The following is a 27,596-nucleotide window of genomic DNA, read 5'->3' as shown; positions in this document are numbered from 1 at the left end:
CGAGCAAAACGAGACCAGCTTGCTAGTTAATAAAAAAGAGTAGAAAAAAAAAGAGGCAGCTCACTGGTAAGTGCTGCTCTTTGAGCTATTTTTAAAACAGGCCAGCGGGCTACTCATCTGGTCTTTACGGGCTACCTGGTGCCCGCGGGCACCGCGTTGGTGACCCCTGGTTTAGACTAAACACGTTTTGTGTAAAATACCGATATACTTTGTATATCATCTTTCAGCCTTAAAATACCGGGATATCAGTTTTGGTCCGTATCGCCAAGCCCTTTGCCATTTGCTTTGGGATCGGTTCAGTAAGTTTTGCATAATACTCCACACAAAAAACACACACACAAATATGAGCAAAGCAAAAGCTCACTGTGTCCACATTCATTAGTTAAACAACCCCTTCGACCTAGTTTCTTGAGACGTGCCAAAATGTAATGTTTTTTTCCTCGGTCCATGCCATACAGCTTCGCCTTCTTTTACAGGGATTTGGTCCGGTTCATTTTGCATAATTTTCCACACAAATATACTATGAACACTTGACTAAAGGAGAAGCTCCTTGTTTTCTACTTTGACAAATAAATACAAAAATTAAACGTGGCTATCGTGCCAGGAGCCGTGACAAAATGTAATGCTTTTTTCCTTAGTTCGTGCCACACCCTTTTGCCAATACAAACACAACTAAGGGAAATTCTCGTCATTTCCCCAATGGTTTATTACAACAAATCTTGAGCTGCGCTAAAATATACCGTAGTTTTTGGAGTATAAGTCGCTCCGGAGTATAAGTCACACCTGCCGAAAATGCATAATAAAGAAGGAAAAAAACATATATAAGTCGCACTGGAGTATAAGTCGCATTTTTGGGGGAAATGTATTTGATAAAACCCAACACCAAGAATAGACATTTGAAAGGCAATTTAAATTAAATAAATCAATCAATGTCAATCAATGTTTATTTATATAGCCCCAAATCACAAATGTCTCAAAGGACTGCACAAATCATTACGACTACAACATCCTCGGAAGAACCCACAAAAGGGCAAGGAAAACTCACACCCAGTGGGCAGGGAGAATTCACATCCAGTGGGACGCCAGTGACAATGCTGACTATGAGAAACCTTGGAGAGGACCTCAGATGTGGGCAAACCCCCCCCCCCCTCTAGGGGACCGAAAGCAATGGATGTCGAGCTGGTCTAACATGATACTGTGAAAGTTCAATCCATAGTTGCTCCAACACAGCCGCGAGAGTTCAGTTCAAGCGGATCCAAGACAGCAGCGAGAGTCCCGTCCACAGGAAACCATCTCAAGCGGAGGCGGATCAGCAGCGTAGAGATGTCCCCAACCGATACAGGCGAGCGGTCCATCCTGGGTCCCGACGAGCGGTCCATCCTGGGTCTCGACTCTGGACAGCCAGTACTTCATCCATGGTCATCGGACCGGACCCCCTCCACAAGGGAGGGGGGGACATAGGAGAAAGAAAAGAAGCGACAGATCAACTGGTCTAAAAAGGAGGTCTGTTTAAAGGTTAGAGTATACAGATGAGTTTTAAGGTGAGACTTAAATGCTTCTACTGAGGTAGCATCTCAAACTGTTACCGGGAGGGCATTCCAGAGTACTGGAGCCCGAACGGAAAACGCTCTATAGCCCGCAGACTTTTTTTGGGCTCTAGGAATCACTAATAAGCCGGAGTCTTTTGAACGCAGATTTCTTGCCTGGACATACGGTACAATACAATCGGCAAGATAGGCTGGAGCTAGACCGTGTAGTATTTTATACGTAAGTAGTAAAACCTTAAAGTCACATCTTAAGTGCACAGGAAGCCAGTGCAGTTAATAAAGAATAGTGAACAACAGGCTGAATAAGTGTACGTTATATGACGCATAAATAACCAACTGAGAAGGTGCCTGGTATGTTAACGTAACATATTATGGTAAGAGTCATTCAAATAACTATAACATATAGAACATGCTATACGTTTATCAAACAATCTGTCACTCCTAATCGATGAATCCCATGAAATCTTATACGTCTAGTCCAGGGGTAGGGAACCTATGACTCGCTAGCCAGATGTGGCTCTTTTGATGACTGCATCTGGCTCTCGGATAAATCTGAGCTGACATAATGAATAATTCCACTTGTGATCACAGTGTTAAAAATAACGTTCAAAAAATAAAACATTCTCATGCGTTTTTAATCCATCCATCCGTTTTCTACCGCACCTTTTCAAGAAGTTGCATTAATGGTAAGAAGTCATTTATTTATCATTGGTTAGTGTGGGGCTTGCCCTCCTGGGGGTTCTTCAGACCACCAAGCACCGACATGAGAGCCTGTTTCTGGGTTATATTATTGTTTTATTTTTCAATAAGTCCCTCAGTTGCTTTCCAGCAATTGTCTTTTTCTCTTTAATTCTCGCTCGCGCTCTGGCTCCAGCCCCAACCCCGTCTTTCCTCCTGGCTGCTGCTTAGAACAGAGCAACAGGTGATTAGATAACAAGGCACAGGTGGGCCGTCCACGCACCTGTCGCTGATTTCGAGGCCGATCCGGGCAACACCCCGCTTCGCTGCAGGCCCGCAGGCCCCGCCCCCCTCCACAGTTAGCTTCAGAATAACAATGTTATTACAACGAATAAGAGACCTGTTGGTCTTACTTAAAAATGCACGTGTTTAGTTGTGTTCAGTGTTAATAAAAATATTATATGGCTCTTACAGAAATACATTTTAAAATATTTGGCTTTCTTGGCTCTCTCAGCCAAAAAGGTTCCCGACCCCTGGTCTAGTCTCTTACGTGAATGAGCTAAATAATATTATTTGATATTTTACGGTAATGTGTTAATAATTTCACACATAAGTCGCTCCCGAGTATAAGTCGCACCCCTGGCCAAACTATAAAAAAAACTGCGACTTAAAGTACGAAAAATACGGTAATACTTTCTTCCTTCGTTCATGCCACACCTGAGGGTTGGTTTCATTCGGTTGTTGCGTAATTTTCGAACAAACCAGGAAGTTGAACATAACTACCACAAACTTTGTAGTCTTTGTCCTGCTTTCCGTGTGTCTGCGTTTTTTTTATTTTTATTGTTTGTTTGTTTTTTTTAAACAAAAAAAGGCTTTAACCCAAACAAATCAATAAAACTACAGAAAGTGACTCCTCCCTCCTGTGTTTGTGCGCTTTCATAGGACAGAGAGGGGGAGCTAGCGCTGATTGACAGGCTCTTGGGCCACCCCCAGCTGTCGTCCACAGAGTTCCAGGAGTGGAAGCGAGCTTATCACGAGCTCTTTTCCCTGCCGCCAAGCGAGGCCGAAGAGTCTGAGCCCGGCCCCCCGTTGACACCCTCGCTCTCTCACACTCACTCCTACATTGAGACCCACGTCTGATGCACACACACACACACACACACACACACACACACACACACACACACATACACATGCGCGCCCCCGAGAAAGCAACGGACAATATTGAACCGAGATGATTGACAGGACTAAAATGTCATCTTTTACACACACGAAAACATTTTGGACATCTTTTATCACTTGTGGTTTTCTGCGTATTTGTCACGTGTTGCTGCCTTGTTCTTCTTCTGCATCGTTGAATGAAGCAGTCGGGTTCTAAATAAGACTCTAGAACAGTGTTTCTTAACCATTGTTGGGGCTGGAGCGCCATCTAAAGGGCCACCAAAAATATCACATTTTCTCGGTTGTATTACACTTTTCCACCACTTGTGGCAGTAATGACAATCACAAACAAACAGAAGGAGTCTGGAGTTAAAGTCATTGAGATGTTTCTTAAGCGCAAAAATTATGACTAAATGGGAGAAACTGTATTTGTCTTTTGCACATTATTTTATTGGCAGTTTATTTAGGAAAGTTATAGTTGTATTCATTTTCGCAATGCAAAGTAGTATGTGCATTTATTTTTCATGAGGTTTTATGAGTTAGCATTTTTTTTTTTCGTATTTCATCTTGTAATCAGACTTGATTATAATCTTTGTGATTAACACATGGTTTCATATCATTTGACAGGATTGTAGACTGTAAGTAGGTTAGATATAATTATTGAATATGATTACAATCAAGAGTAAGAACACTAATTCAGTATTATTATTTGACTGGGTCCCGAGTCCCTCTGTAGGCCAAAAGTTGTGCCCCAACGTCAAAAAGGTTAAGAACTCCTGTTCTGGAATATTTTGTACGAGGTGCTTTTAACTGCAAAGGAGACTACTTTTGCATTTTTTCCTAGCTGACCGTCTCTGGACTAAATTAAAATGTTGTATTATTAAGAAAAAAACATCCAGAACATTAGGTACAAAGCTCAACAAGAACTGATGATAAGACAGATTTGTGGCTACAGTAGGGGTTCCTAATGTTAAGGTCGCTAAGTGGTTAGCATATAAACAAGCACAAAGCCCCACAACCACAACAATTAAGCACAAAAAGCTGAATGCTCTCTCCATGCTGCCATTGCTTGTCTTTGTTGTAAATAAGCACATTAATATTTATTTATTCCTAGTACTTTCTGTGCTGTAAACCTCCAGATGCTGACTGTGAGTTTGCTTTTAGGAGTGTTTTATGATCAAACTAAAAATTAAATTAAAGCGGTATTTATGTCTGTCGGATAAAGCGAATGGATCAATAAAGTTTGGTCGTTTGGAGGAGGATGCTTGGTTTTTGTGTTTATGGCATTGAAGGGGTATTGCACGTTTTTGTTTTGTTTTTCCTATCATTCACAATCTTTATGTGAGACAAGCCCACATATGTTTTTCTTTTTTTATGCATTCTAAATTGTAAATAAACACTAGCAAAAGTCAGCTAAATCCTTATTTTTGTTGTTTTGCACTGGTTTATTTCAGGACAGATATGTGTTGCTGCAGCAATTGTGACCTCATTGTGCCACCTTGATGGTGATGAAAAATGAAAAACACAACCGGTTCCATGCTGACGTTTAATCGATAACCGCTACTTAATCACCAAAATATTCAGCTGGCGTATCTTCTTGACCTTTCTGACCTTTCTCCTCTGCTTGACAACCCGGCTTATCTGTGACGGTATCGCCCGCAATCCCGCTGAACCTCCTCACCTTGTCCTTAAAGAGCTCTCTGCACGGCCTTCTTTCTTAAGAGAACAGCATTTTTATTTATTTATTTGTGCATCATCCACAATCCCTCTGTGAGACAAGAACACACATGTCTTTCTCATTTCAGTGCGTTCTAAATTTTGGGGAAAATGGTAATTTGAGGCGGCTAACAATGCAGGTAATGTGATTAATCTACTCTGTGATTTAGGGCTATATAAATAAACATTGATTGATAAAGCGCTCTAAAAAAAACATCCAAAAGTACCAACAAGGCTCCATTTAAATGCTGTCACATGCATATTGACCAAGCATCAGCTACATTGTTACTGTAAGACAGGGGTAGGGAACCTAAGGCTCGCGAGCCAGATGTGGCTCTTTTGATGACTGCATCTGGCTCTCGGATAAATCTGAGCCAACATTGCTTAACACGATAAGTAATGAATAATTCCACCTGTAATCACAGTGTTAAAAATAACGTTCAAAATATAAAACATTCTCATGCATTTTTAATCCATCCATCCGTTTTCTACCGCACCTGTTCAAGAAGTTGCGTTAATGGTAAGAAGTTATTTATTTATTATTGGTTAGTGTGGGGCTTGCCCTCCTGGGGGTTCTTCAGACCACCAAGCAACGACATGAGAGCCTGTTTCAGGGTTACAATATTGTTTTATTTTTCAATAGTCTCTCAGTTGCTTTACAGCAATTGTCTTTTTCTCTTTAATTCTCGCTCACGCTCTGGCTCCAGCCCCAACCCTGTCTTTCCTCCTGGCTGCTGCTTATAACAGAGCGACAGGTGATTAGATTACAAGGCACAGGTGGGCCGTCTACGCACGTGTCGCTGATTTCGAGGCCGATCCTGGCAACACCCCGCTTCGCTGCAGGCCTGCAGGCTACGCCCCCCCCTCCACAGTTAGCTTCAGTATAACAATGTTATTACAAAGAATAAGAGACCTGTTGGTCTTACTTAAAAACGCATGCGTTTATTTGTGTTCAGTGTTAATAAAAATATTATATGGCTCTTACAGAAATACATTTTAAAATATTTGGCTTTCTTGGCTCACTCAGCCAAAAAGGTTCCCGACCCCTGCTGTAAGAGCTAACACCAAGGAACTACTTTTCTGGCATAGTGACACATCGCCTTGTGCACAATGCTCCTTCGACCACAATAGCAAGTAGCCAGCTACTATATACTAGTTAGCTTGAGCTGCTAATAACGTTGGCTGCGAAGAAGGAGCTAATTCTTCTTCTGCTGCTGTATTACTTTTGAGTTAGAAAAAATGTTAATGCTAGGTTATAAATCATACGTTTCACATGTATAGTAAACGTTTTGTGAAAATCCAATCTCTACCAACTCGATACTATGTCTCTCAACTTCAAACATTTTTTTTATCTGAGGAGTGAGGATTAATTGAATGTTCAAGCTCAAGGACAGCACAAGTGCTGAAAGATACAACCATCCCATCAATTGGCATCCCAATGAAAGCGGAAGTCACTGTTATATGTTCCTATTTGAAACTACATGATACAGTGCATAGCAACGAATGCTAACATTGCTATGCACTCTGTGAAATAAATGCGCCTTGGACAGAATTCATTGTAATGCTTAAAATGACCAAAATACTGTATGTATAAATACATGTGCCTATTACTATATAACTTAAATATTTTCATGTATACTGTATACAACTTTGTTGGAGGTTTTTTGATGGGCTTTAAAAGTTGAATACACGGTATCCCTATTGCCTTTTACCATGAATTGATTAACGAGGACCACGACTTAAACAAGTTGAAAAACTTATTTGAGTGTTACCATTTAGTGGTCAATTGTGCAGAATATGTACTGTACTGTGCAATCTACTAATAAAAGTTTCAATCAATCAATCAGAGCCTGCTTTGTTAGCCACCCCTTAGAGGCCTACTGAAACCCACTACTACCGACCACGCAGTCTGATAGTTTATACATCAATGATGAAATCTTAACATTGCAACAGATGCCAATACGGCCAGTTTAGTTTACTAAATTACAATTTTAAATTTCCCGAGGAGTTTCTTGTTGAAAACGTCATGGAATGATGACGCGTATGATGACGTGTGTTTGTGACGTCTCGGGTTGTAGCGGACATATTAGCCCAGCACCACACACGGCTAAAAGTCGTCTCTTTTCATCGCATAATTACACAGTATTTTGGACATCTGTGTTGCTGAATCTTTTTGCAATTTGTTCAATTAATAATGGAGACTATAAAGAAGAGTACTGTTGGTGGAAAGCGGTGGATTGCAGCTGCCTTTAGCACCGAAACACATCCGGTGTTTCTTTGTTGTGAGGCTTTAACACAGAGCGGTCAAGCGAACATGTTTCTGTACGTCAACCAGCAAGTTTTCGGATGGGAAAATTGTGATATTAAGTCAGCTCTTACCGGAGACTTCAGTGGATTACGCGACTTCCTCCTGCAGCTGTCAAAAAGGCAGTTGTGATCTTGGCTCCTCCATTGGCTTCTCTGAGGGACACTGGCGTTTACTGCAGCCATCCGACTTTCAGGTATGACTTTACAATCTCACTAAAACACTATTAAAACATGATGGAGAAATTTAGAGTGAAGGACCAGAAAGAAAAAAAAAAGCTGATTGTGATTCTGAGCGATTCAGATGTTTTTAGACACATCTACTAGGATAATTCTGGGAAGTCCCTTATCTGCCTATTGTGTTGCTAGTGTTTCAGTGAGTTAAATAGTACCTTAAAGTCGGAGGGGCGTGGCCACGGGTGTGTTGACGCCAGAGTCTCTGAGGAAAGTAGCGAAGATGCAGCAGGACAGATGCTCTGCTGATCTCCAGTAAGAGCCGATTATTACCACAATTTTCTCACCGAAAACTGCCGGTTGACATGTAGTCGGGATCCATGTTCGTTTGACCGCTCTGATCCATAGTAAAGCTTCACCTCCGGGAATTTTAAACCGTGTGTTTATGTGGCTAAAGGCTAAAAGCTTCCCACCTCCATCTTTCTACTTTGACTTCTCCATTATTAACTGAACAAATTGCAAAATATTCAGCAACACAGATGTCCAGAATAATGTTTAATTATGCGATTGAAGCAGACTACTTATAGCCTGGATCGGGCTGGAAAATAATGTCCGCTACAACCCGAGACGTCAAACGCACGCGTCATCATACGGGTCATCATACCTCGACGTTTTCAACACGACGATTTAAAATTGCAATTTAGTAAACTAAAAAGGCCGTATTGGCATGTGTTGCAATGTTAATATTTCATCATTGATATATAAACTATCAGACTGCGTGGTCGGTAGTAGTGGGTTTCAGTAGGCCTTTAATAACAGTTGTTTACTATTTAAAATGCATAGAAAGGGAATATTGTGTGTGTTCTCGACTCTCATAAGGATTGTGGATGATGGGCAAAGTTCCAAAAAAAGTATAGCACTCCTTCTAGCTGAGGATACATCGTGCAATTTGAGAGACTTGAGTCAGCTGCAAGAGGGAAACCAAAACTACCCAATGAAGCGTTCAAACTGTAAATCGGTGTTAGCCCACAGCAGTTCTTCAGGGGGCGATAGTGCACATGTTGAACAAAGAAGGAAGAGGAAGATAGGGAATGCTAACAATTCAACGTCTTTTGCATCATTGGCTCATTACTGAGTTTCAGATCTGTGTCCTAAACGTTAGAACTGTGGCATAATTAGCGTAGCTCGACGAGCTAAAACCAAATAGTTGTGTCGTTGACCAAATTGCCATTAAATGCAGTCTGCAGAATTTGATCCGAATTTGGACATTGTGCATTTTAGTCGGGCATCGGCAGTATGGTGCACTCCGTTCCCGTGAGGGGTCTTGGCAGCTGAGCAATTTCCCTCCACTGGTCATTCTTGGGGTCGTACTCCAGCACGTTCTTTACCGCTACCTCCCGCGCGTTGCTCCATTTCGTCCCACCGAACACCACCAGGCTCCCGCTTGGCGTCGCCGCCATCCCGTAGTTGAAGGTCGCGGCAAGTAGCGGCCTGAGGCGCGTCCAGTGGTCCTCTCGCGGGTCGTAGCGCTCGATCTCACAGAAGGGCTCGTACATCCCCAGAAGGGCGTAGATGTAACCTTGGGCGGTCGCCAGGCGGTGGCTGAACCTGCCAATGGACATGGGAGCCCTCTTCTTCCAGGTTCCTCCCATGCCGTCCCAGCATAGAACCTCCTTGCTGCTTTGGCTCTGGCCCGGGATCATGATGCCGTTGCCTGAGAGACCACCTGACACGTAGATGTCGTGGTCCAGCACGGCACAAGCATGGCCGTGGAGCGGGCCGGGCATGGGCGCGCATCTCCTCCACGCCCCCGCTGCCATGTCATAGAACTCGACAGAGGCCAGCGCGGCCGTGACGTTGGAATCCGCGTTTTGTCCTCCCATGGCATAAATGGCGTCCTCCCTGGCGCAGCAGGCGAACTTGGCCCGCCTCTGCAGCATGGGCTCCACTTTCTGCCAGCATTCGAAGCGGGGGTCGTACCTCCACACTTGATTAGACGTTTCCACGGTGACCGGCTTCTCATCCGCCTCGCTGACCACTTCCCCGCCGAGCACGAAGAGGAAGCCCCCCAGGGAACACACGCAGTGGTTCCTCAGCTTTAGTGGTAGACAGGAAGTCAGGGACGTAAACTTCCTGGTTTTTAGATTGAAGGTCAGAACCTGTTGCTCCGGTCGATCCGGGCCAGGTCCGCCGCCGACAAGCAGCACGCGATCAGGCTTCGCCCTCAGTGTGGACTGTTTGTTCTGTCGTATCGGCCCGGCTGAGCCTGTTCCGTGGTACTCCTGCGCCCGGGTCACCTGGCTTCTTATCAAAGGTGTGGCCATGGCTCTGTGGGCGCGGCAAAGGTGTGCAAGGTCAGAAGGAGCCACCAATCCGAAGCGGAGACGACTTAGCAGGAGGTTGGATTGCAGCGGTGGGAGGGGCCCGTTGTCATTCAGCCAATCCAGAGCCAGTCTGACCAGGTCCACTTCCTTGACTGCAGGGATTTCATCGGCATCCAGCACCGCCATCAACGATTGGACGTTCAATCCGAGAAGTTCGTCTCTTCTTTCCTGCATCAGTTTGGCCATCTCTGCGGCGATGGTGTAATTGGCGTCATCCAGCACATCAGGAAGCGCGTGGTGCTCAGCTAGGTTAGCATAGCTGCAACAGTTCTCGACGCTGAGCCCATCGGTGATGTAGCGCTCGCAAATGGCCACGGCCGTCTCCACTTGCAGGTACCTCGCCGCCTCCAGAATGTCGGGGAGCGTGGCGGGTGACACCCTGAGCCAGCCCGAGTACAGGAAGTCCAAAATGGCGTCTAAACCTTTGGGCGTCAGCGCCGGGAGCCTTATAGACCGCGCCAGTCTCTCCGCCGTGGCCTCACCGAAGAGCGCCCAGAAATAATCGCTGGAGCTCGCCAGGAGAGCCCGGTGGCAGGGGAAGGAGGCGCCGTCGGTTTCGAGCACCACGTCGCACATCTTCCCGTCCGAGCGCAGCCGCTGGAAGCGCCCCAGCATCTCGGTTCTGTGGGTCGAGCTGTAGAGGAGGGAGTAGCCGTCCATCCCGAAGATGCAAGAACGACAACCAGGAGCAGCTACGGAACGCTCCTGTTGGCTGCAGCACACATGCCAAATGGGGGGTGGCGAGGTTAACCACACCAAGTCCTGACAAACACAGCGAGGAGTTCCAGTCTTGTTTGTCCTGATGCTCTAAATGTGCTCTTTGGTTTTTGTCAGCTGCCCTTTTGGTCTGTGCTCGGGTGGGAGTATCACACACACACACACACCTTGGCAGGGTTTAGTGTCTATCCCAGTAGATGAACTCATTGGTAAATACAGCTGCCCGTCTGAGTCCAAGGGCACCGTCGCCAAGGCACCTATCTGAGCCCTCATCACCATGGCAACCGGAAAAGAAACACTGACAAAACTGGATCAATCAAACATCAAACACAACGTTGTTTTTTCTGACAAGACATGTGTCACAAGGATCGGGATGCTAAGCTCGTGTGCTTATTTTTGGTGCAGAGATAAAGTCACTTCATCGGGTTGCAGCATGTTTACCACCTGATTGATGACCTGCTACTGAGTGTTTGTGTGCTACTGTGCAATACTCACCAGCGTGCACACCCTCGTGTTTTATTGCACACGCACAGGCTATTATTCACAGTTTCTTAATAGATGCACGACTGCAGAGAAAAGTGCTTGTACCCACATAAGAGTGGGTTTGGGTTATTTTCTCTGAAGACTTGCACTCGAACTCAGCAAAAAGAAACATTGTGCCTTTTTCTGACACTTTCTTCGCCACCACACAAAGTCAGATTGTCCCGTGTGGATGTTATCATTGCACCCTGACCTGATGGAAGCTAAATTTAGCTACAGCTGCTCTGCATTTCTCTGTCTGTGTTTTTGCCTGGGCGTGCATGAGTGTGTGCGATGATGGATAAAGAGCTAAGAGAGGTACTGATGAAAGGTGTTTCAAACATTGTTACGACTCGGAGTAAGAAAAGGACCCAGATGCAGAGAAGAAGTAAAAAGGAACAATTTTTTACCTCCAATGCAAAAAAAAGTTTTTCACAAGAATAATCAACACGCGGAAAAATAATTCCGAGGATAAACAATTAACTTAAAATCACTCCACAAAAATAAGGAGGAATACTAATCTAAGGAAATTTTAACAAAAAAAAAAGAATATTAATAAGAATAAACGAAATGCGCACCAACAGGAGGAAAAAACACCAAAACGACCTATATATAAACACTAACTATAAATAACAAAAAATCACTCAATCAATGAGGCAATAGATTCGAAATTTGGAAAAACAAAAACTCACCAATTAGGAAGACGAAGGATAACCAAGGACGCTTGAAGGAGGAAAAAGTAAACTCAAAATTACAGCAAAAACTAGGGTAACTAGGAAAACAGGAGCAAGACAAGGAGCTAATCCAGGACATGGACATGGAGGCTAGAAAGGCACGATAGACGAGACGATCTGGCAAAGGACAAACGGAGAAGTGAGCTTAAATAGGATGTGGGAGTGATGGGGAACAGGTGGAAACAATCAGGAATCAAGGATGACATCAGACTGGTGACACAAGAAGAAGGGCCCGTGGTCTGAAACAAGAGGGTAGCTTTTCCAAATCAAACACGTAAATCACAAGACAGAAAAACCAAGACAAGACTTCCCTCACCGCGTTGTGACAAACATTTTGTAGGCACACATTAGGGCTGCGAATCTTTGGGTGTCCCACGATTCGATTCAATGTCGATCCTTGGGGTCACAATTCGATTCAAAATCGATTTTTTTTTTTCAATTCAACACGATTCTCGATTCAAAAACGATTTTTTTCCCGATTTAAAAGGATTCTGTATGAATTCAATACATAGGATTTCAGCAGGATCTACCCCAGTCTGCTGACATGCAAGCAGAGTAGTACATTTTTGTAAAAAGCTTTTATAATTTTAAAGGACAATGTTTTATCAACTGATTGCAGTAATGTAAATTTGTTTTAACTATTAAACGGACCAAAAATATGACTTATTTTATCTTGGTGAAAATATTGGACACAGTGTGTTGTCAAGCTTATGAGATGCGATGCACGTGTAAGCCACTGTGACACTATTGTTCTTTTTTTTTATTTTTATAAATGTCTAATGATAATATCAATGAGGGTTTTTTAACCATTGCTATGCTGAAATAATAACTAATATTGATACTGTTGTTGATAATATTCATTTTTGTTTCACTACTTTTGGTCTGTTCTGTGCCGCGTTTGTGTCTCCTCTCAATTGTTCAGTTTTTTGCATTTCTGAGTGTTGCTTAGTCAGGTTTGGTTTTGGAATTGGATTGCATTGTTATAGTATTGCTCCATATTGTTTTGTTGGATTGATAAAGAAAAGAAAAGAAATAAAATAAAAAACTAAATCGATTTTTTTAAAATGAGAATCGATTCTGAGTTGCACAACGTGAGAATCGGGATTCAAATTCGAATCGATTTTTTCCCCACATCCCTAGCACACATACACCAATATACAGAGATTCAATGCTATGGAAAGTCAGCTTTAGAGTAGTCAGTGTGAAGTCCACTGAATACGAGTCAACAAACAGCAATCACTGTCTAAATTAGTGGCAACACGAGAAAATGTCCGTGTGGAAACTCGTTCGGTACACCTCCGAATTGAACCGAAACCCCCGTACCGAATTGGTTTAATACAAATAGCGTACCGTTACACCCCAATTGTCAACCAAACTGTTCAATTGGGCATATTGAACCCGCAAGATGTGCTTTCTTATAACTGAGTGATTGTTGTTTGACACAAGATGAGGTGTTTTTACAGTGCTGAAAAGAGTAGGAAGTGACAACGCCAACCTCTTATTAGTGAATCATTAGACACAAAAAATCCAACATGGTGAATTTTAAGGTAGGTCTATTTATTATGATTATTTAAAAAAAAACAGGAAATCATTGTGTGGAAGTACTTTTTGAGCACATTCAAAAATACCACGATAATGTTGATAACCGGGATGGTTTTAGTCACAATGACCGTGATAAGAAATGTTCATATTGTTACATCCCAAACATTTAAAGGGGCTACTGTGTGTCTTTAAACTCAAGAAGAAAAAGAGATGTGATCATCTTCTGGTTCACAATGCCACCGTATATGTTGGAATTCATGTTTGCCTCCCAATGAACTGCAGCTGCCCGCTTGTGTTGGCAGCACTCGTGCATCTCCCAGATTGACAACACACAATACTCTTGCGGTTCTCCAGGGTCGTCATACAGTCTCTGTACCCATGGGGTGTCCAAACTTTTTCCACTGAGGGCCGCACACTGAAAAATCAGAGCAAGCGGGGGCCATTTTCATTATTTTTATTTTAAAAACCAATACAATATATGTATGAAAAATAGACATTATGGCTTCCACTCAGTTATGATCCCGGGGACCCCAAAGGGTTTTGGTAAAAAAAAAATGTAAAAAATGTGTCATTATTCAGTATTATAATTTGTATTATTATGCAAGTTTTAAATCTCTAGATTGACATTACAAAAAAAAAAATGGAAAAAAACACAAAATATGCAATATTGTCACCCAATAACTTTTTTAGGTGGAATATTTGAGATTATATAATAATTGGAGCCTTAATTTTGGATTTTGATTCATTGTTATTTTTTGAGCAATGACACTTAAAAACAAATCACACTAAAATAATTGGGGATCCGAAAGTGTCCTACTTCTTAAAGTGTTAAAAAATAAATCATACGTTTTTTTTACTGTTTACTTTTAGCACAATAATCTCAAAATCAACTTCAGATATATCTGTCAATTTGAAGTTTTATTGTTTATGTTTTGTTTGTTGGTTTCAGGCCCTTCTTTTAAAAAAAAAAAACAGCCCAGTTTTTTATATGGCAAAACACAAAATATGCAACATTTTCCCCCCAAAAATATATCAAAGTGGAATATTTAATGTGACGTAATCGAAGCCTTGAATAGGTCAATAATTTAAAATGACATTGATTTTGATTCTTTTTTTTTTTTTTTAAAGAAAGAAACAGCCTGCATGGCAGCCTTGTGTTATAAGAGTAAGCATTGCAACAATTTATTGTTACATTTCACCTGTTAGCTCTTTTATGCCACTCTATGTTTTTAATTTTTTTCAATTGTATTCTTAAAATGTGCCGTGGGGCCGTTAAAAAATGACCCGCGGGCCGCACTTTGGACACCCCCTGCTGTACACGGACTACTCTTAAGTGTATCCAAGTTTGTTTTCCATGAGACAATAATACATTGCTGAAATGTGTTGGCTGGGGTCATAAATACATGTCACAACCAAATAGATTTATTGCTCCTGCAGATGTCAGTTTCATTAGAACAATAGGATAAGACCAAAAAAAAAAAAGTGCAACACGTTAAATCGGCCATTTACAAAACACCATCGCTAGATTGTCATAAAACAATGTCAGGTAGTGAAAAGTGTCTTTGCTGTTTTGTGTCATTGCTGCGTTTGTATGAATGATTTCAATAATTCCAGAGATGTTTGTTGATGTTGAGCGGGTCACACAAAGCTGCTAATGTTGCCAAACGCGATGAAGCGCCTTCACAGCCGCAGCAGGCGAGTCTTTATTGTCCTTCCTCGGCATCTGAACACTGATCCTAAAAGACAAGCACAATCACTTGGCTTGCAAAAAATGTGCATGCATGCAGTGCATACAATCCTAATTATCTTCATGTTACAGATGGCCTCTTTTTTAGATAATCCAGTACACTGAAAAAACTGCTTTGACTAAACAAAGATAATGATGCACCGCAATAAATGTATTATTGTACTAATTATGTATTTAATAACTATATTATATCTTTAATTAATAATCAAATAACATTTTTACTATATGCAAATACATAAAAAAATATATTGTACATATTTTTATTCAATTTAATTTAATAATATATTTGTAATACAATATATTATCCTGATCACAGTGCTGTACCACAGTGTGGTGTCATCCTGAGACGCGTATATCTAATATTTTGCTGACCTTATTTAGTGACATGAGAGGGTCAAATCACACACACACACACACACACACACACACACATCGCTAATGTGACACACAAACACACACATGCACAAGTTAGAAATAGAGCCTGACTCAGTCCCGCCTGCTCACAAGCAAGAGGCGTTGCAGGTAGGGCATCCTACAGCGCCCTCATGTGGCACTAAATGATACTGCTGCAAGAAATAGCATCGAAGAGCACATCAAAAACTGCGATTTTACAAACCCCGTTTCCATATGAGTTGGGAAATTGTGTTAGATGGAAATATAAACGGAATACAATGATTTGCAAATCCTTTTCAACCCATATCCAGTTGAATGCACTACAAAGACAACATATTTGATGTTCAAACTCATAAACTTTATTTTTTTTTGCAAATAATAATTAACTTAGAATTTCATGGCTGCAACACATGCCAGAGTAGTTGGGAAAGGGCATGTTCACCACTGTGTTACATCATCTTTTCTTTTAACAACACTCAATAAACGTTTGGGAACTGAGGAAACTAATTGTTGAAGCTTTGAAAGTGGAATTCTTTACCATTCTTGTTTTATGTAGAGCTTTAGTCGTTCAACAGTCCGGGTTCTCCGCTGTCGTATTTTACGCTTCATAATGCGCCACACATTTTCGATGGGAGACAGGTCTGGACTGCAGGTGGGCCAGGAAAGTACCCGCACTCTTTTTTTAATACGAAACCACGCTGTTGTGACAAGTGGCTTGGCATTTTCTTGCTAAAATAAGCAGGGGCGTCCATGATAACATTGCTTGGATGACAACATATGTTGCTCCAAAACCTGTATGTACCTTTCAGCATTAATGGTGCCTTCACAGATGTGTGAGTTACCCATGCCTTGGGCACTAATACACCCCCATACCATCACAGATGCTGGCTTTTGAACTTCGCACCTATAACAATCTGGATGGTTATTTTCCACTTTGTTCCGGAGGACACCACGTCCACAGTTTCCAAATATAATTTGAAATGGAGACTCGTCAGACCACAGAACACTTTTCCCCTTTGCATCAGTCCATCTTAGATGAGCTCTGGCCCAGCGAAGCCAGCGGCGTTCCTCGGTGTTGTTGAGAAATGGCTTTCGCTTTGCATTGTAGAGTTTTAACTTGCACTTACAGATGTAGCGACCAAATGTAGTTACTGACAGTGGTTTTATGAAGTGTTCCTGAGCCCATGTGGTGATATCCGTTACGCACTGATGTCGGTTTTTGATGCAGTATCGCCTGAGGGATCAAAGGTCCGTAATATCATCGCTTACGTGCAGTGATTTCTCCAGATTCTCTGAACCTTTTGAGGATTTTACGGACTGTAGATGGTAAAATCCCTAAATTCCTTGCAATAACTCGTTGAGAAATGTTGTTCTTAAACTGTTCAACAATTTGCTTACAAATTGGTGACCCTCGCCCCATCCTGGTTTGTGAATTACTTGGCATTTCATGGAAGCTGTTTTTATACCCAATCATGGCACCCACCTGTTCCCAATTAGCCTGCACACCTGTGGGATGTTCCAAATAAGTGTTTGATGAGCATTCCTCAACTCTATCAGTATTTATTACCACATTTCCCAACTTCTTTGTCACGTGTTGCTGGTATCAAATTCTAAAGTTAATGATTATTAGCACAAAAAAAAATGTTTATCAGTTTGAACATCAAATATGTTGTCTTTGTAGCATATTCAACTGAATATGGGTTGAAAATGATTTGCAAATCATTGTATTCCGTTTATATTTACATCTAACACAATTTACCAACTCATATGGAAACGGGGTTTGTACATGAAACCTCCTTAAACCAACATGCCAAATGTATTTATTACTGTACTGAACAAAAATATAAAAGCAACACTATTGTTTCCACTCCCATTTTTCATGAGTTCAACTCAATTATCTAAAACTATACATACTAATTACCTATTCCTCTCAGAAGTTGCTCACAAATATGTCTAAATCTGTGTTAGTGAGCATTTCTTATTTGGCAAATAATCCATCCCACCTCACAGGTGTGGCATATCAAGATGCTGATAAACAGCATGATTTTTGCACAGGTGTGCCTTAGGCTGCCCACAATAAAAGGCCACACTGAAATGTATGTTTTTCTTTATTGGGGGTATGGGGTCAGAAAAGCAGTCAGTATCTGGTGTGACCACTATTTGCCTCACACAGTGCAATGCATCTCCTTCGAATAGAGTTGATCAGGTTGTTGATTGTGGCCTGTGGAATGTTGGTCCACTCCTCTTCAATGGCTGTGCCAAGTTGCCGGATATTGGCCGGGAGTGGAACACGCTGTCCTATACGCCGATCTACAGCATCCCAAACATGCTCAATGGGTGACATGTCCGGAGAGTATGCTGGCCGTGCAAGAACTGAGATGTTTTCAGCTTCCAGGAATTGTGTACAGATCCTCGCAACATGGGACTGTTCATTTCCATGAAGCGATGGTCTTGGGTGAATGGCACAACAACGGGCCGTAGGATCTCGTCATGGTATCTCTGTGCATTCAAAATGCCATCAATAAAATGCATTTGCATTTGTTGTCTATAAGATACAGTTGCCCTTACCACAGCCCCACCCCCACCATGGGCCACTTGATTCACAACATTACATCAGCAAACAGCTCTCCCACACAAAGCCACGGAGAACACCTCTCCAACATGTCGGACGCCATCGAATGTGAGCATTTGCCCACTCAAGTCGGTTACGACGTTAAACTGCAGGCAGGTCGAGACCCCGATGAGGATGACGAGCATGCAGATGATCCTCCCTGAGTTGGTTTTTCTTGGTTTTGTGCAAAAAGTATTGGTTATGCAAACCAATTGTTGCAGCAGCTTTCCGGTTGGCTGGTCTCAGACAATCATGGAGATGCATCTACTGGATGTGGAGGTCCTGAGCTGGTGTGGTTACACGTGGTCTGCGGTTGTAAGGCCGGTTGGATGCACTGCCCAATTCTCTGAAATGCCTTTGGTCGAGAAATGAACATTCAATTCAAGACAACTGCACACTCCCTCAAATCTTGCGACACCTGCGGGATTGTGCCGTGTGATAAAACTGCACATTTTAGGGTGGCCTTTTTGTAGTGGTCCGCCTAAGGCACACATGTGCAATAATCATGTTGTTTAATCAGCATCTTGATATGCCACACATGTGAGGTGGGGTGAATTATATTGGCAAAGAAAAAATACTCACTAACACAGATTTGTAAACAATATTTGAGAGGAATAAGTCTTTTGTGTATAAAGTAAAATTTTTAGATCTTTGAGTTCAACTCATGAAAAATGGGAGCAAACAAAAAAGTGTCGCATTTATATTTTTGTTCAATGTACAACCTTTGGCAAAAATGATAGAATCACGAGGATGTTCATTCAGTTTAATTTTGTAGGGAAAAAACAGGTAACAGAAATTACGCAAAACTGTAGTCATTTAAAATGGCAACTGTCTGGCTGTAAGAAACACTAAAATAAATAAACAATTCAAATTGTGGTAGTCAGTAAGGGTTTAATTTTGAGATGTTTAAACTATTATGGAATCACTCAATTCTGGAGGAGAGAAAAATGGAATCCCTGTAATGTTAATTTCCAAAATTTACACATTTGATTAGATTAAATTTGTTGACTAGTCTTAAGTTAAAAGTGAGTGTTCACACCTCGGAGAGCTGTTGCACCAGTTGGATTGACATGAATCATGGCTCAAACACGAGACATGTCAATTGCAACAAAGGAGAATATTATCAAACATCTTCAAGTAGGTAAATCATCACGCAATGTCGCAATGTATGTTGATTGTTCACCGTCAGCTGAGTGTAAAATACGGACCAAGTACAAACAACTTGGGAAGTTTTTAAAAGGCAAGCATACCGGTAGACAAAGAAAAACATGAAAGTTCCAAAACAAAAACCTGCAAGCATTATGTCTTGAAAACAAAAAATGCACAGAGAAACAACTGAAGAACAAATGGACTCGAGTCACCATCTGTCACCAAAATGTAAGAAAGCGCCTACAGCAGGGATGTCCAAAGTGCGGCCTGGGGGCCATTTGCGGCCCGAAGGGAATTTTTTAACGACCCAACGGCACATTCTAAAAATACGATTAAAAAAACAGAAAACATAAACAGTGGTATAAAAGAGCAAACAGATGAAATTTAACAACAAAATGTTGCGATTTTGACTCTAATAACTGTTTCTTTCTTTAAAAAAAAATATGAATCAAAATCAATGTCATTATGAATTATTGACCGATTCAAGGCTCTAATTACGTCACATTAAAAATTGCACTTTGAGATATTTTTGGGGTAAAATGCTGCATATTTTGTGTTTGCCGCACGTTTTTGTTTTAAACTTATAATTGACGGATAGACCTGAAGTTGATCTCGAGATTATTGTGTGAGAAGTAGACAAAATAATTATAATCTATTTTTTTAACACTTTAATGAGTAGGACCCTTTTGGATCACCAATCATTTTAGTGTGATTTTTTTTTTAAGTGTCATTGCTCAAAAAATAATAATGAATTCAAATCAATGGTGTTATGACTTATTGACCTTTTTAAAGCTACACTTATTAAATAATCTAAAATATTCCACTTAAAAATGTTATTGGGTGAATATATTGCATATTTTGTGTTTTTTCTATTAAAAAATGTTTTTCTTTGCCAAAAGAGCATACAACTTTTTTTTTTTTTAAATATTATATTGACAGATAGACCTAATGTTGATCTAGAGGTTTAAGCCTATATTAATATAAAATAATAATACTAAATAATGACACATTTTTTTATATGTTTTTAACCAAAACCCTGAGTGGAGGCCTATATGTATGTTTCTTATAAATATATTGTATTGGTTTTTATCATAAAAAATATCAAAACGGCCCCAGCTTGCTTTGATTTGTCAGTGTGCGGCCCTCAGTGGAAAAGGTTTGGACACCCCTGGCCTACAGTAATTTAGATTAAAACACAGAAAAGCTAAACAAAAGTCGTCATTAACAACTAAAAATAAACAACAGGGTTACAATGGGCTAAAGAAAAACAATGGTGGACTCTGGAAAGTCATCATCAGTGATAAAGCGTGGCTCTGCATTGGGAAAGGTGACAATGCTGAAACTTCTGTTTGGTTTACTTCCAATGAGATTTATATAGACGACTGCCTGAAGAAAAAAATGCACATTTCCACAGTCATTGATGATATGGGCTGCATGTTAGGTAATGATAGATGTCATTACATCTTCAATAAATGCACCAGTGGGACATTTTTGACACTTTTCTTATTCCATCAATGGAAAGGATGTTTGAGAATGAGGGCAGCAAGGTGAGACAGGGGTTGGTGCATGTGCCTCACAATGCGAAGGTCCTGAATAGTCCTTAGTTCATTCCCAGGCTCGGGATCTTTCTGTGTGAAGTTTGCATGTTCTCCCCGTGACTGCGTGGGTTCCCTCAGGGTACTCCGGCTTCCTCCCACCTCCAAACACATGCACCTGGGGACAGGTTGAATGGCAACACTAAATTGGCCCTAGTGTGTGAATGTGAGTGTGGATGTTGTCTGTCTATCTGTGTTGGCCCTGCGATGAGGTGGCGAATTGTCCAGGGAGTAAACCGCCTTCCGCCCGATTGTCGCTGTAACACCGCATTCACTGCTAATACTCATACTTGCCAACCCTCCCGATTTTCTCGGGAGACTCCCGAATTTCAGTGCCCTTCCCGAAAAATCTCCAGGGCAACCATTCTCCCGAATTTCTCCCGATTTCCACCCGGACAACAATATTGGGGGCGTGACTTAAAGGTACTGTCTATAGCAGGGGTCACCAACGCGGTGCCCGCGGGCACCAGGTAGCCCGTAAGGCCTGTTCTAAAAATAGCTCAAATAGCAGCACTTACCAGTGAGCTGCCTCTATTTTTTTAAATTGTATTTATTTACTAGCAAGCTGGTCTGGCTTTGCTCGACATTTTTAATTCTAAGAGAGACAAAACTCAAATAGAATTTGCAAATCCCAAAAAATATTTTAAAGACTTGGTCTTCACTTGTTGAAATAAATTCATTTATTTTTTTACTTTGCTTCTTATAAAATTCAGAAAGACAATTTTACAGAAAAATATAACCTTAAAAATGATTTTAGGATTTTTAAACACATATACCTTTTTACCTTTTAAATTCCTTCCTCTTCTTTCCTGACAATTTAAATCAATGTTCATGTATTTTTTTTATTTATTGTAAAGAATAATAAATACATTTTAATTTAATTCTTCATTTTAGCTTCTGTTTTTTCGACGAAGAATATTCGTGAAATATTTCTTCAAACTTATTATTATTATTTTGGCAAATATAGAAAATCTGTAGAATCAAATTTAAATCTTATTTCAATGTCTTTTTGAATTTCCTTGAAAATGTTTGTTCTGTAAAATCTAGAGGAAATAATGATTTGTCTTTGTTAGAAATATAGCTTGGTCCAATTTGTTATACATTCTAACAAAGTGCAGATTGGATTTTAACCTATTTAAAACATGTCATCAAAATTCTAAAATTAATCTTAATCAGGAAAAATTACTAATGATGTTCCATAAATCATTTTTTTTATTATTTCAAAAAGATTCGAATTAGCTCATTTTTCTCTTCATTCTTTTCGGTTGAATTTTGAATATAATACAGTCGAAATTGAAGATAAACTGTTTCAAAATTTAATTTTCAATTTTTTCGAGTTTTCTCCTCTTTTAAACCGTTCAATTAAGTGTTTTTTTCATCATTTATTCTCTAAAAAAAACCTTCCGTAAAAGGAAAAAAATGTATGACGTAATGACAGACAGAAATACACATTTATATATATATATATATATAGATTTATGTATTAAAGGTAAATTGAACAAAATGGCTATTTCTGGCAATTTATTTAGGTGTGTATCAAACTGGTAGCCCTTCGCATTAATCAGTACCCAAGAAGTAGCTCTTGGTTTCAAAAAGGTTGGTGACCCCTGGTCTATAGCATCCTCTACAACCTGTTGTCACGTCCGTTTTCCCTCCATACAAACAGCGTGCCGGCCCAACGTCATAATATATGCGTCTTTTTCACACACATGAGTGAATGCATGGCATACTTGGTCAACAGCCATACAGGTCACACTGAGGGTGGCCGTATAAACAACTTTAACACTGTTACAAATATGCGCCATGCTGTGAACCCACACCAAACATGGATAACAAACACATTACGGAAGAACATCCGCACCGTAACACAACATAAACACAACAGAACAAATACCCAGAATTCTTTGCAGCACTAACTCCTCCGGGACGCTACAATACACCATGACCTGAAAATAGTCTGTATCTCGATCCAACGTAAAATGTGTGGTGGAAATTGGAAAAAAAAAAGACCCATGACAAGACTCCAACTTGCAAAGCAGTCAGAGAAAGTTTTAGAAGGATCGATGTTCTGTTAGTCACTCGTTAAGTCCAAAATGTACGCTGTTATTAAAGCCAGAGGTGGTGCAACAAAGTACCAGTGGTGTGTTGTAGTGTTTTTTGGTTTTAATGACTTCATTATTTTTTTCCCCTAAGAATTGAGTAAGTATTTTTTTTTTTTGTAAAAATGAAACTTTTACTTTTACACAATTTATTTTCTTGATTTATTTTAGTGTTTCTTAAATCCAGAAAGTTGCACTTGGAAATGACTATAGTTGTGTGTCATCTATGTTACCTGCTTTTTTCTACAAATATAAACAAGGGAATGAACATCCTCCAAGTCTGCTGATTCTATCCTTTTGCCAGACGTTCTATTCTAACAATGTTCATCCATTGTGCATGTAAATACACTAAAACATTTGTATTGCTATTTGAATAAGTCAGGCCCCTTCTCCCTCATAAGCCGGTACTGCCAGTTTGGGCCTTGAACAGGGCGTCTTTTTACGACGTTAATACCGCCATGTTGTGCACCGTCACCTTGCACAGCAGCACAGGTGTTATTCCTTGGTGACCCAGCGTAGTTCGCTCTTGACGTTCTGCAGCTCCGAGAGGTTGACCGCCGGCCCCGGCAGCTTGACGGCGCCCGGCAACGTCTTTTTGTCCTCCGGCGTGTGAGCCGCGTCCCCGGACCGCTCGTCCGGCGGCGACTGAGCCTATGTGGGTGACAGAAACAGAAATCGGGATTACTATGTGACAGGGGTGGGACAAGAGAAAGGAACAATCCTACTACAAACCCCGTTTCCAATTGAGTTTCCATAACAATCTGGATGGTTCGCTTCCCCTTTGGTCCGGATGACATGATGTCCAATATTTCCAAAAACAATTTGAAATGTGGACTCGTCACACCACGGAACACTTTTCCACTTTGGATCAGTCCATCTTAGATGATCTCCGGCCCAGAGAAGCCAGCGTCAATTCTGGATGTTGTTGACTGAGTGTCAATGTTGTAGTTCCACATCCAGACAGTATGTACAGTACAGCGTCTGTGTGAAAGTCATTTTTTTTCTACCTGCATGGAGTTCTACGTCCAGGCTCGTTACGGCTGTTTTAATTTTGTTCTTGTGCGGTTTCTGATGTCAATCAACCTCTCTTTTTTTGTTGGTGTCTCAGGACCGCACTGGCGAGTGCGAGTGTTTGAACAAGTGTAGTCAGGAGCGAACATGGTGACTTCTTCCAACAATACACGTTCTTGTTTTATGCTGAAAGTGCATTTAAGTCGAACTTTGTATGCAAACAAAGTTACAGTGAAATGATGGTTTACAATGGGGCGGTGTAGCTCGGTTGGTAGAGTGGCCGTGCCAGCAACTTGAGAGTTCCAGGTTCGATCCCCACTTCCGCCATCCTAATCACTGCCTTTGTGTCCTTGGGCAAGACACTTTACCCACCTGCTCCCAGTGACCACCCACACTGGTTTAAATGTAACTTAGATATTGGGTTTTCACTATGTAAAGCGCTTTGAGTCACTGGAGAAAAGCGCTATATAAATATAATTCACTTCACTTCATAAAAGGCTTTTGCTCTGCATAGTAGAGCTTTAACTTGCACTTACAGATGTAGCGACGAACTGTATTTAGTGACAGTGGTTTTCTGAAGTGTTCATGAGCCCATGTGGTGATATCCTTTAGAGATTGATGTCGGTTTTTGATACAGTGCCGGCTGAGGGATCGAAGGTCACGGTCATTCAATGTTGGTTTCCGGCCATGCCGCATTTACGTGGGGTGATTTCTCCGGATTCTCTGAACCTTTTGATGATATCATGGACCGTAGATGTTGAAACCCCTAAATTTCTTGCAATTGCACTTTGAGAAACGTAGTTCTTAAACTGTTTGACTATTTGCTCACGCAGTTGTGGACAAAGGGGTGTACCTCATCCCATCTTTTCTTGTGAAAGACTGAGCATTCTTTGGGAAGCTTTTTTTATACCCAATCATGGCACCCACCTGTTCCCAATTAGCCTGCACACCTGTGGGATGTTCCAAATAAGTGTTTGATGAGCATTCTTCAACTTTATCAGTATTTTTTTGCCACTTTTCCCAACTTTTTTGTCACGTGTTGCTGGCATCAAATTCTAAAGTTAATGATTATTTGCCAAAAAAAAGAATGTTTATCAGTTTGAACATCAAATATGTTGTCTTTGTAGCATATTCAACTGAATATGGGTTGAAAATTATTTTCAAATCATTGTATTCCGTTTATATTTACATCTAACACAATTTCCCAAATCATATGGAAACGGGGTTTGTATTTTATTGCAGATCTGGATAAGGGCGCATATCTATTTTTACCACTTTTCTGTGGATATTTACCTCGTGTGCTTCTCCCGTCTCCTCTCTCCTCCTCACAGGATGTCCCGCCCCTGGACGCAGAGCTCCCATCGGGATGTTCAGATTAGCCTGAAGGACAGCAAGACAGCCCATTGAGAAACTTGAGGTGTGTGTGCGTGTGTGTGTGTGTGTGTGTGTGTGTGTGTGTGTGTGTGTGTGTGTGTGTGTGTGTGTGTGTGTGTGTGTCCACAAGCCTCCCTTATGTCTTGACTAAACGAGTCATAGCCTCCTCCGGTCTTCACCCCTAAAAGGAGCTTAATCTTGTCCCGACTTTGGACACAACTCAGTGTACAGTGAAAACGTGTGCGGGCTGGACGAAAGAGGATTTTTGCTCGAGAGTCCATCCGCCGCATGTTTGCCGCTAACAATCACCGCCGAAACATTCCGCTGGGTGCAACCAAAGATTGAAAGGAACCTCGCATCTTATATTGAGACGATTACATTGACATTGTTTCCAGAACTGAAGCTTTTTCAACAACAATGTCCGTGTTTTGATCTATTCTAATCTTAACGTGCTGTTGTGTTTGTTTCACTAAGCTTGGGGTGTCCAAATCTTTTTGCGTACGGAAATTCAAAGAATCTATATTATTAAATGTGGTAGGAAAAGACAGAACTTAGTCAGCTTTGTGTTATAGGTGACAGAGTGTATTACTATTATGATTAGTGTTATTATATCAAAATGTTAATTTTTTTTTGTTGCATTGCACCTTTTTGCTTTTTTTGGTGCAATTCTATGTAGTACACTATATTGCCAAAAGGTTTTGACCACCTGCCTTGACTCACATATGAACTTGAAATGCCATCCCATTCCTAACTCATATGCTTCAATATGATGTCAGTCCACCTTTAACCGCTATTACAGCTTCTGTAAAGGCTGTCCACAAGGTTGCGGAGTGCGTTTATCGGATTTTTTTGTCCATTCTTCCAAAAGTCTCTGTTCTAATTCATCCCAAAGGTGTTATAGTCTTGGTCAAGTGGGGGTGACCCCAGGATGCAGAGACGGGAGACAAAGTGGCATTACAAAAAATTAAAAAATTTAATTAGACAAAAAAGGGAATAACTAAGGGCGATCGGGCAGAAACGCACACCATGTAAATTAGGACAAAAATAGGTTCCACAGAGGTTGCAGGGTAAAAGAGCCAGGGCACACTGAGCAAGCAAGAGTACAAAACAAAAAATCCGTTTACCTCGGGTAGACTAGAAAATAAACACATAAGAGGTTAGGGAATTCAGGACAAAGTAGTGAAAATGTACCCGGGACTGGTGAAGCAGGTGCATGCACGAGGTGAGTTCGGGATTCAATAACCGGCGAGGCCAAGCTGTCGGTGACGAGCCTAAATACCGCCAGGTTAATTGAGAGCAGGCGTGCCACAAGGTCCGCCCCTTGCCGAGGATGAAACACTGATAACACAGGTGCAGAAAAGGAGAAGGCAGGATAAAACTAAAACACAACAAAAGGTGTTATATCGGGTTCAGGTCAGGACTCTGTGCAGGCCAGTCAAGTTCATCCACACAAAACTCTGTCGTCCACGTCGTTATGGACCTTGCTTTGTGCACTGGTGCGCAGTCATGTTGGAAGAGGAAGGGGCCCGCTCCAAACTGTTCCCACAAGGTTGGGAGCATGGAATTGTCCAAAATGTTTTGGTACCCTGGAACATTCGAAGTTCCTTTCACTGGAACTAAGGGGCCAAGTGCTGCCGCTATTACAGTTTGTCCACAAGGTTGCGGAGTGTGTTTATAGGAATTTTTGTCCATTCGTCCAAAAGCGGATTGGTGAGGTCACACACTGATGTTGGTCGAGAACGCCTGGCTCTCAGTCTCTGTTCTAATTGATCCCAAAGGTGTTCTATCAGATTCAGGTCAGGACGCTGTGAAGGCCAGTCAAGTTGATCCACATCTTTATGGACCTCGCTTTGTGCACTGGTGCACAGTCATGTTGGAAGAGGAAGGGGCCCGCTCCAAACTGTTCCCACACGGTTGGAAGCATGGAATTGTCTAAAATGTTTTGGTATCCTGGAACATTCAAAGTTCCTTTCACTGGAACTAAGGGGCCAAGTGCTGCCGCTATTACAGCTTGTCCACAAGGTGGCGGAGTGTGTTTATAGGAATTTTTGTCCATTCTTCCAAAAGGGCATTGGTGAGGTCAAACACTGATGTTAGTCAAGAAGGCCTGGCTCTCAGTCTCTGTTCTAATTCATCCCAAA

The 27,596-nt window shown here is 41.3% G+C and overlaps 3 protein-coding genes and 1 long non-coding RNA gene across 6 annotated transcripts in view; 1 reads left to right on the top strand and 3 right to left on the bottom strand.

Moving 5' to 3' along the window:
- cnksr2a (connector enhancer of kinase suppressor of Ras 2a) overlaps nucleotides 1-6,387 on the top strand; it is a 100,893-nt gene extending 94,506 nt beyond the window's left edge. For both annotated transcript variants that reach the window (XM_061921547.1, XM_061921548.1), the window contains exon 24: nucleotides 3,168-6,387. In XM_061921547.1, coding sequence (XP_061777531.1) covers nucleotides 3,168-3,365 — 198 coding nt within the window. In that variant the 3' untranslated portion in view covers nucleotides 3,366-6,387. The remainder of the gene's footprint in view (nucleotides 1-3,167) is intronic.
- The window catches only part of LOC133569315 (uncharacterized), a 28,697-nt gene extending 16,610 nt beyond the window's left edge, over nucleotides 1-12,087 (bottom strand). For both annotated transcript variants that reach the window (XR_009809793.1, XR_009809794.1), the window contains exon 1: nucleotides 11,893-12,087. This is a non-coding gene — a long non-coding RNA (uncharacterized LOC133569315). The remainder of the gene's footprint in view (nucleotides 1-11,892) is intronic.
- On the bottom strand, nucleotides 4,919-11,706 carry LOC133569313 (kelch-like protein 34). The gene has a single exon (XM_061921549.1). The coding sequence runs from the start codon at nucleotides 10,622-10,624 to the stop codon at nucleotides 8,858-8,860; it is 1,767 nt and encodes a 588-aa protein (XP_061777533.1). The 5' UTR covers nucleotides 10,625-11,706; the 3' UTR covers nucleotides 4,919-8,857.
- Nucleotides 12,088-13,470: 1,383 nt separating the features above from the next.
- Nucleotides 13,471-27,596, bottom strand: part of smpx (small muscle protein X-linked) — a 38,229-nt gene continuing 24,103 nt past the window's right edge. The window contains exons 4-6 of the mRNA XM_061922497.1: nucleotides 25,375-25,461; nucleotides 23,546-23,721; nucleotides 13,471-15,212 (exon numbers count right to left, since the gene is read on the bottom strand). Coding sequence (XP_061778481.1) covers nucleotides 23,566-23,721; nucleotides 25,375-25,461 — 243 coding nt within the window. The 3' untranslated portion in view covers nucleotides 13,471-15,212; nucleotides 23,546-23,565. The remainder of the gene's footprint in view (nucleotides 15,213-23,545; nucleotides 23,722-25,374; nucleotides 25,462-27,596) is intronic.

The sequence above is a fragment of the Nerophis ophidion genome, linkage group LG15, assembly GCF_033978795.1.
Source record: "Nerophis ophidion isolate RoL-2023_Sa linkage group LG15, RoL_Noph_v1.0, whole genome shotgun sequence".
NCBI classification, from domain to species: domain Eukaryota; kingdom Metazoa; phylum Chordata; class Actinopteri; order Syngnathiformes; family Syngnathidae; genus Nerophis; species Nerophis ophidion.
Note: the sequence above shows the minus strand (reverse complement) of the source record. Positions and strands in the feature narration are given on the sequence as shown.

Coding starts and splice junctions, on each gene's coding strand:
- LOC133569313 (XM_061921549.1), bottom strand. CDS start 10,624: ATGGACGGCTACTCCCTCCTCTACAGCTCGACCCACAGAACCGAGATG.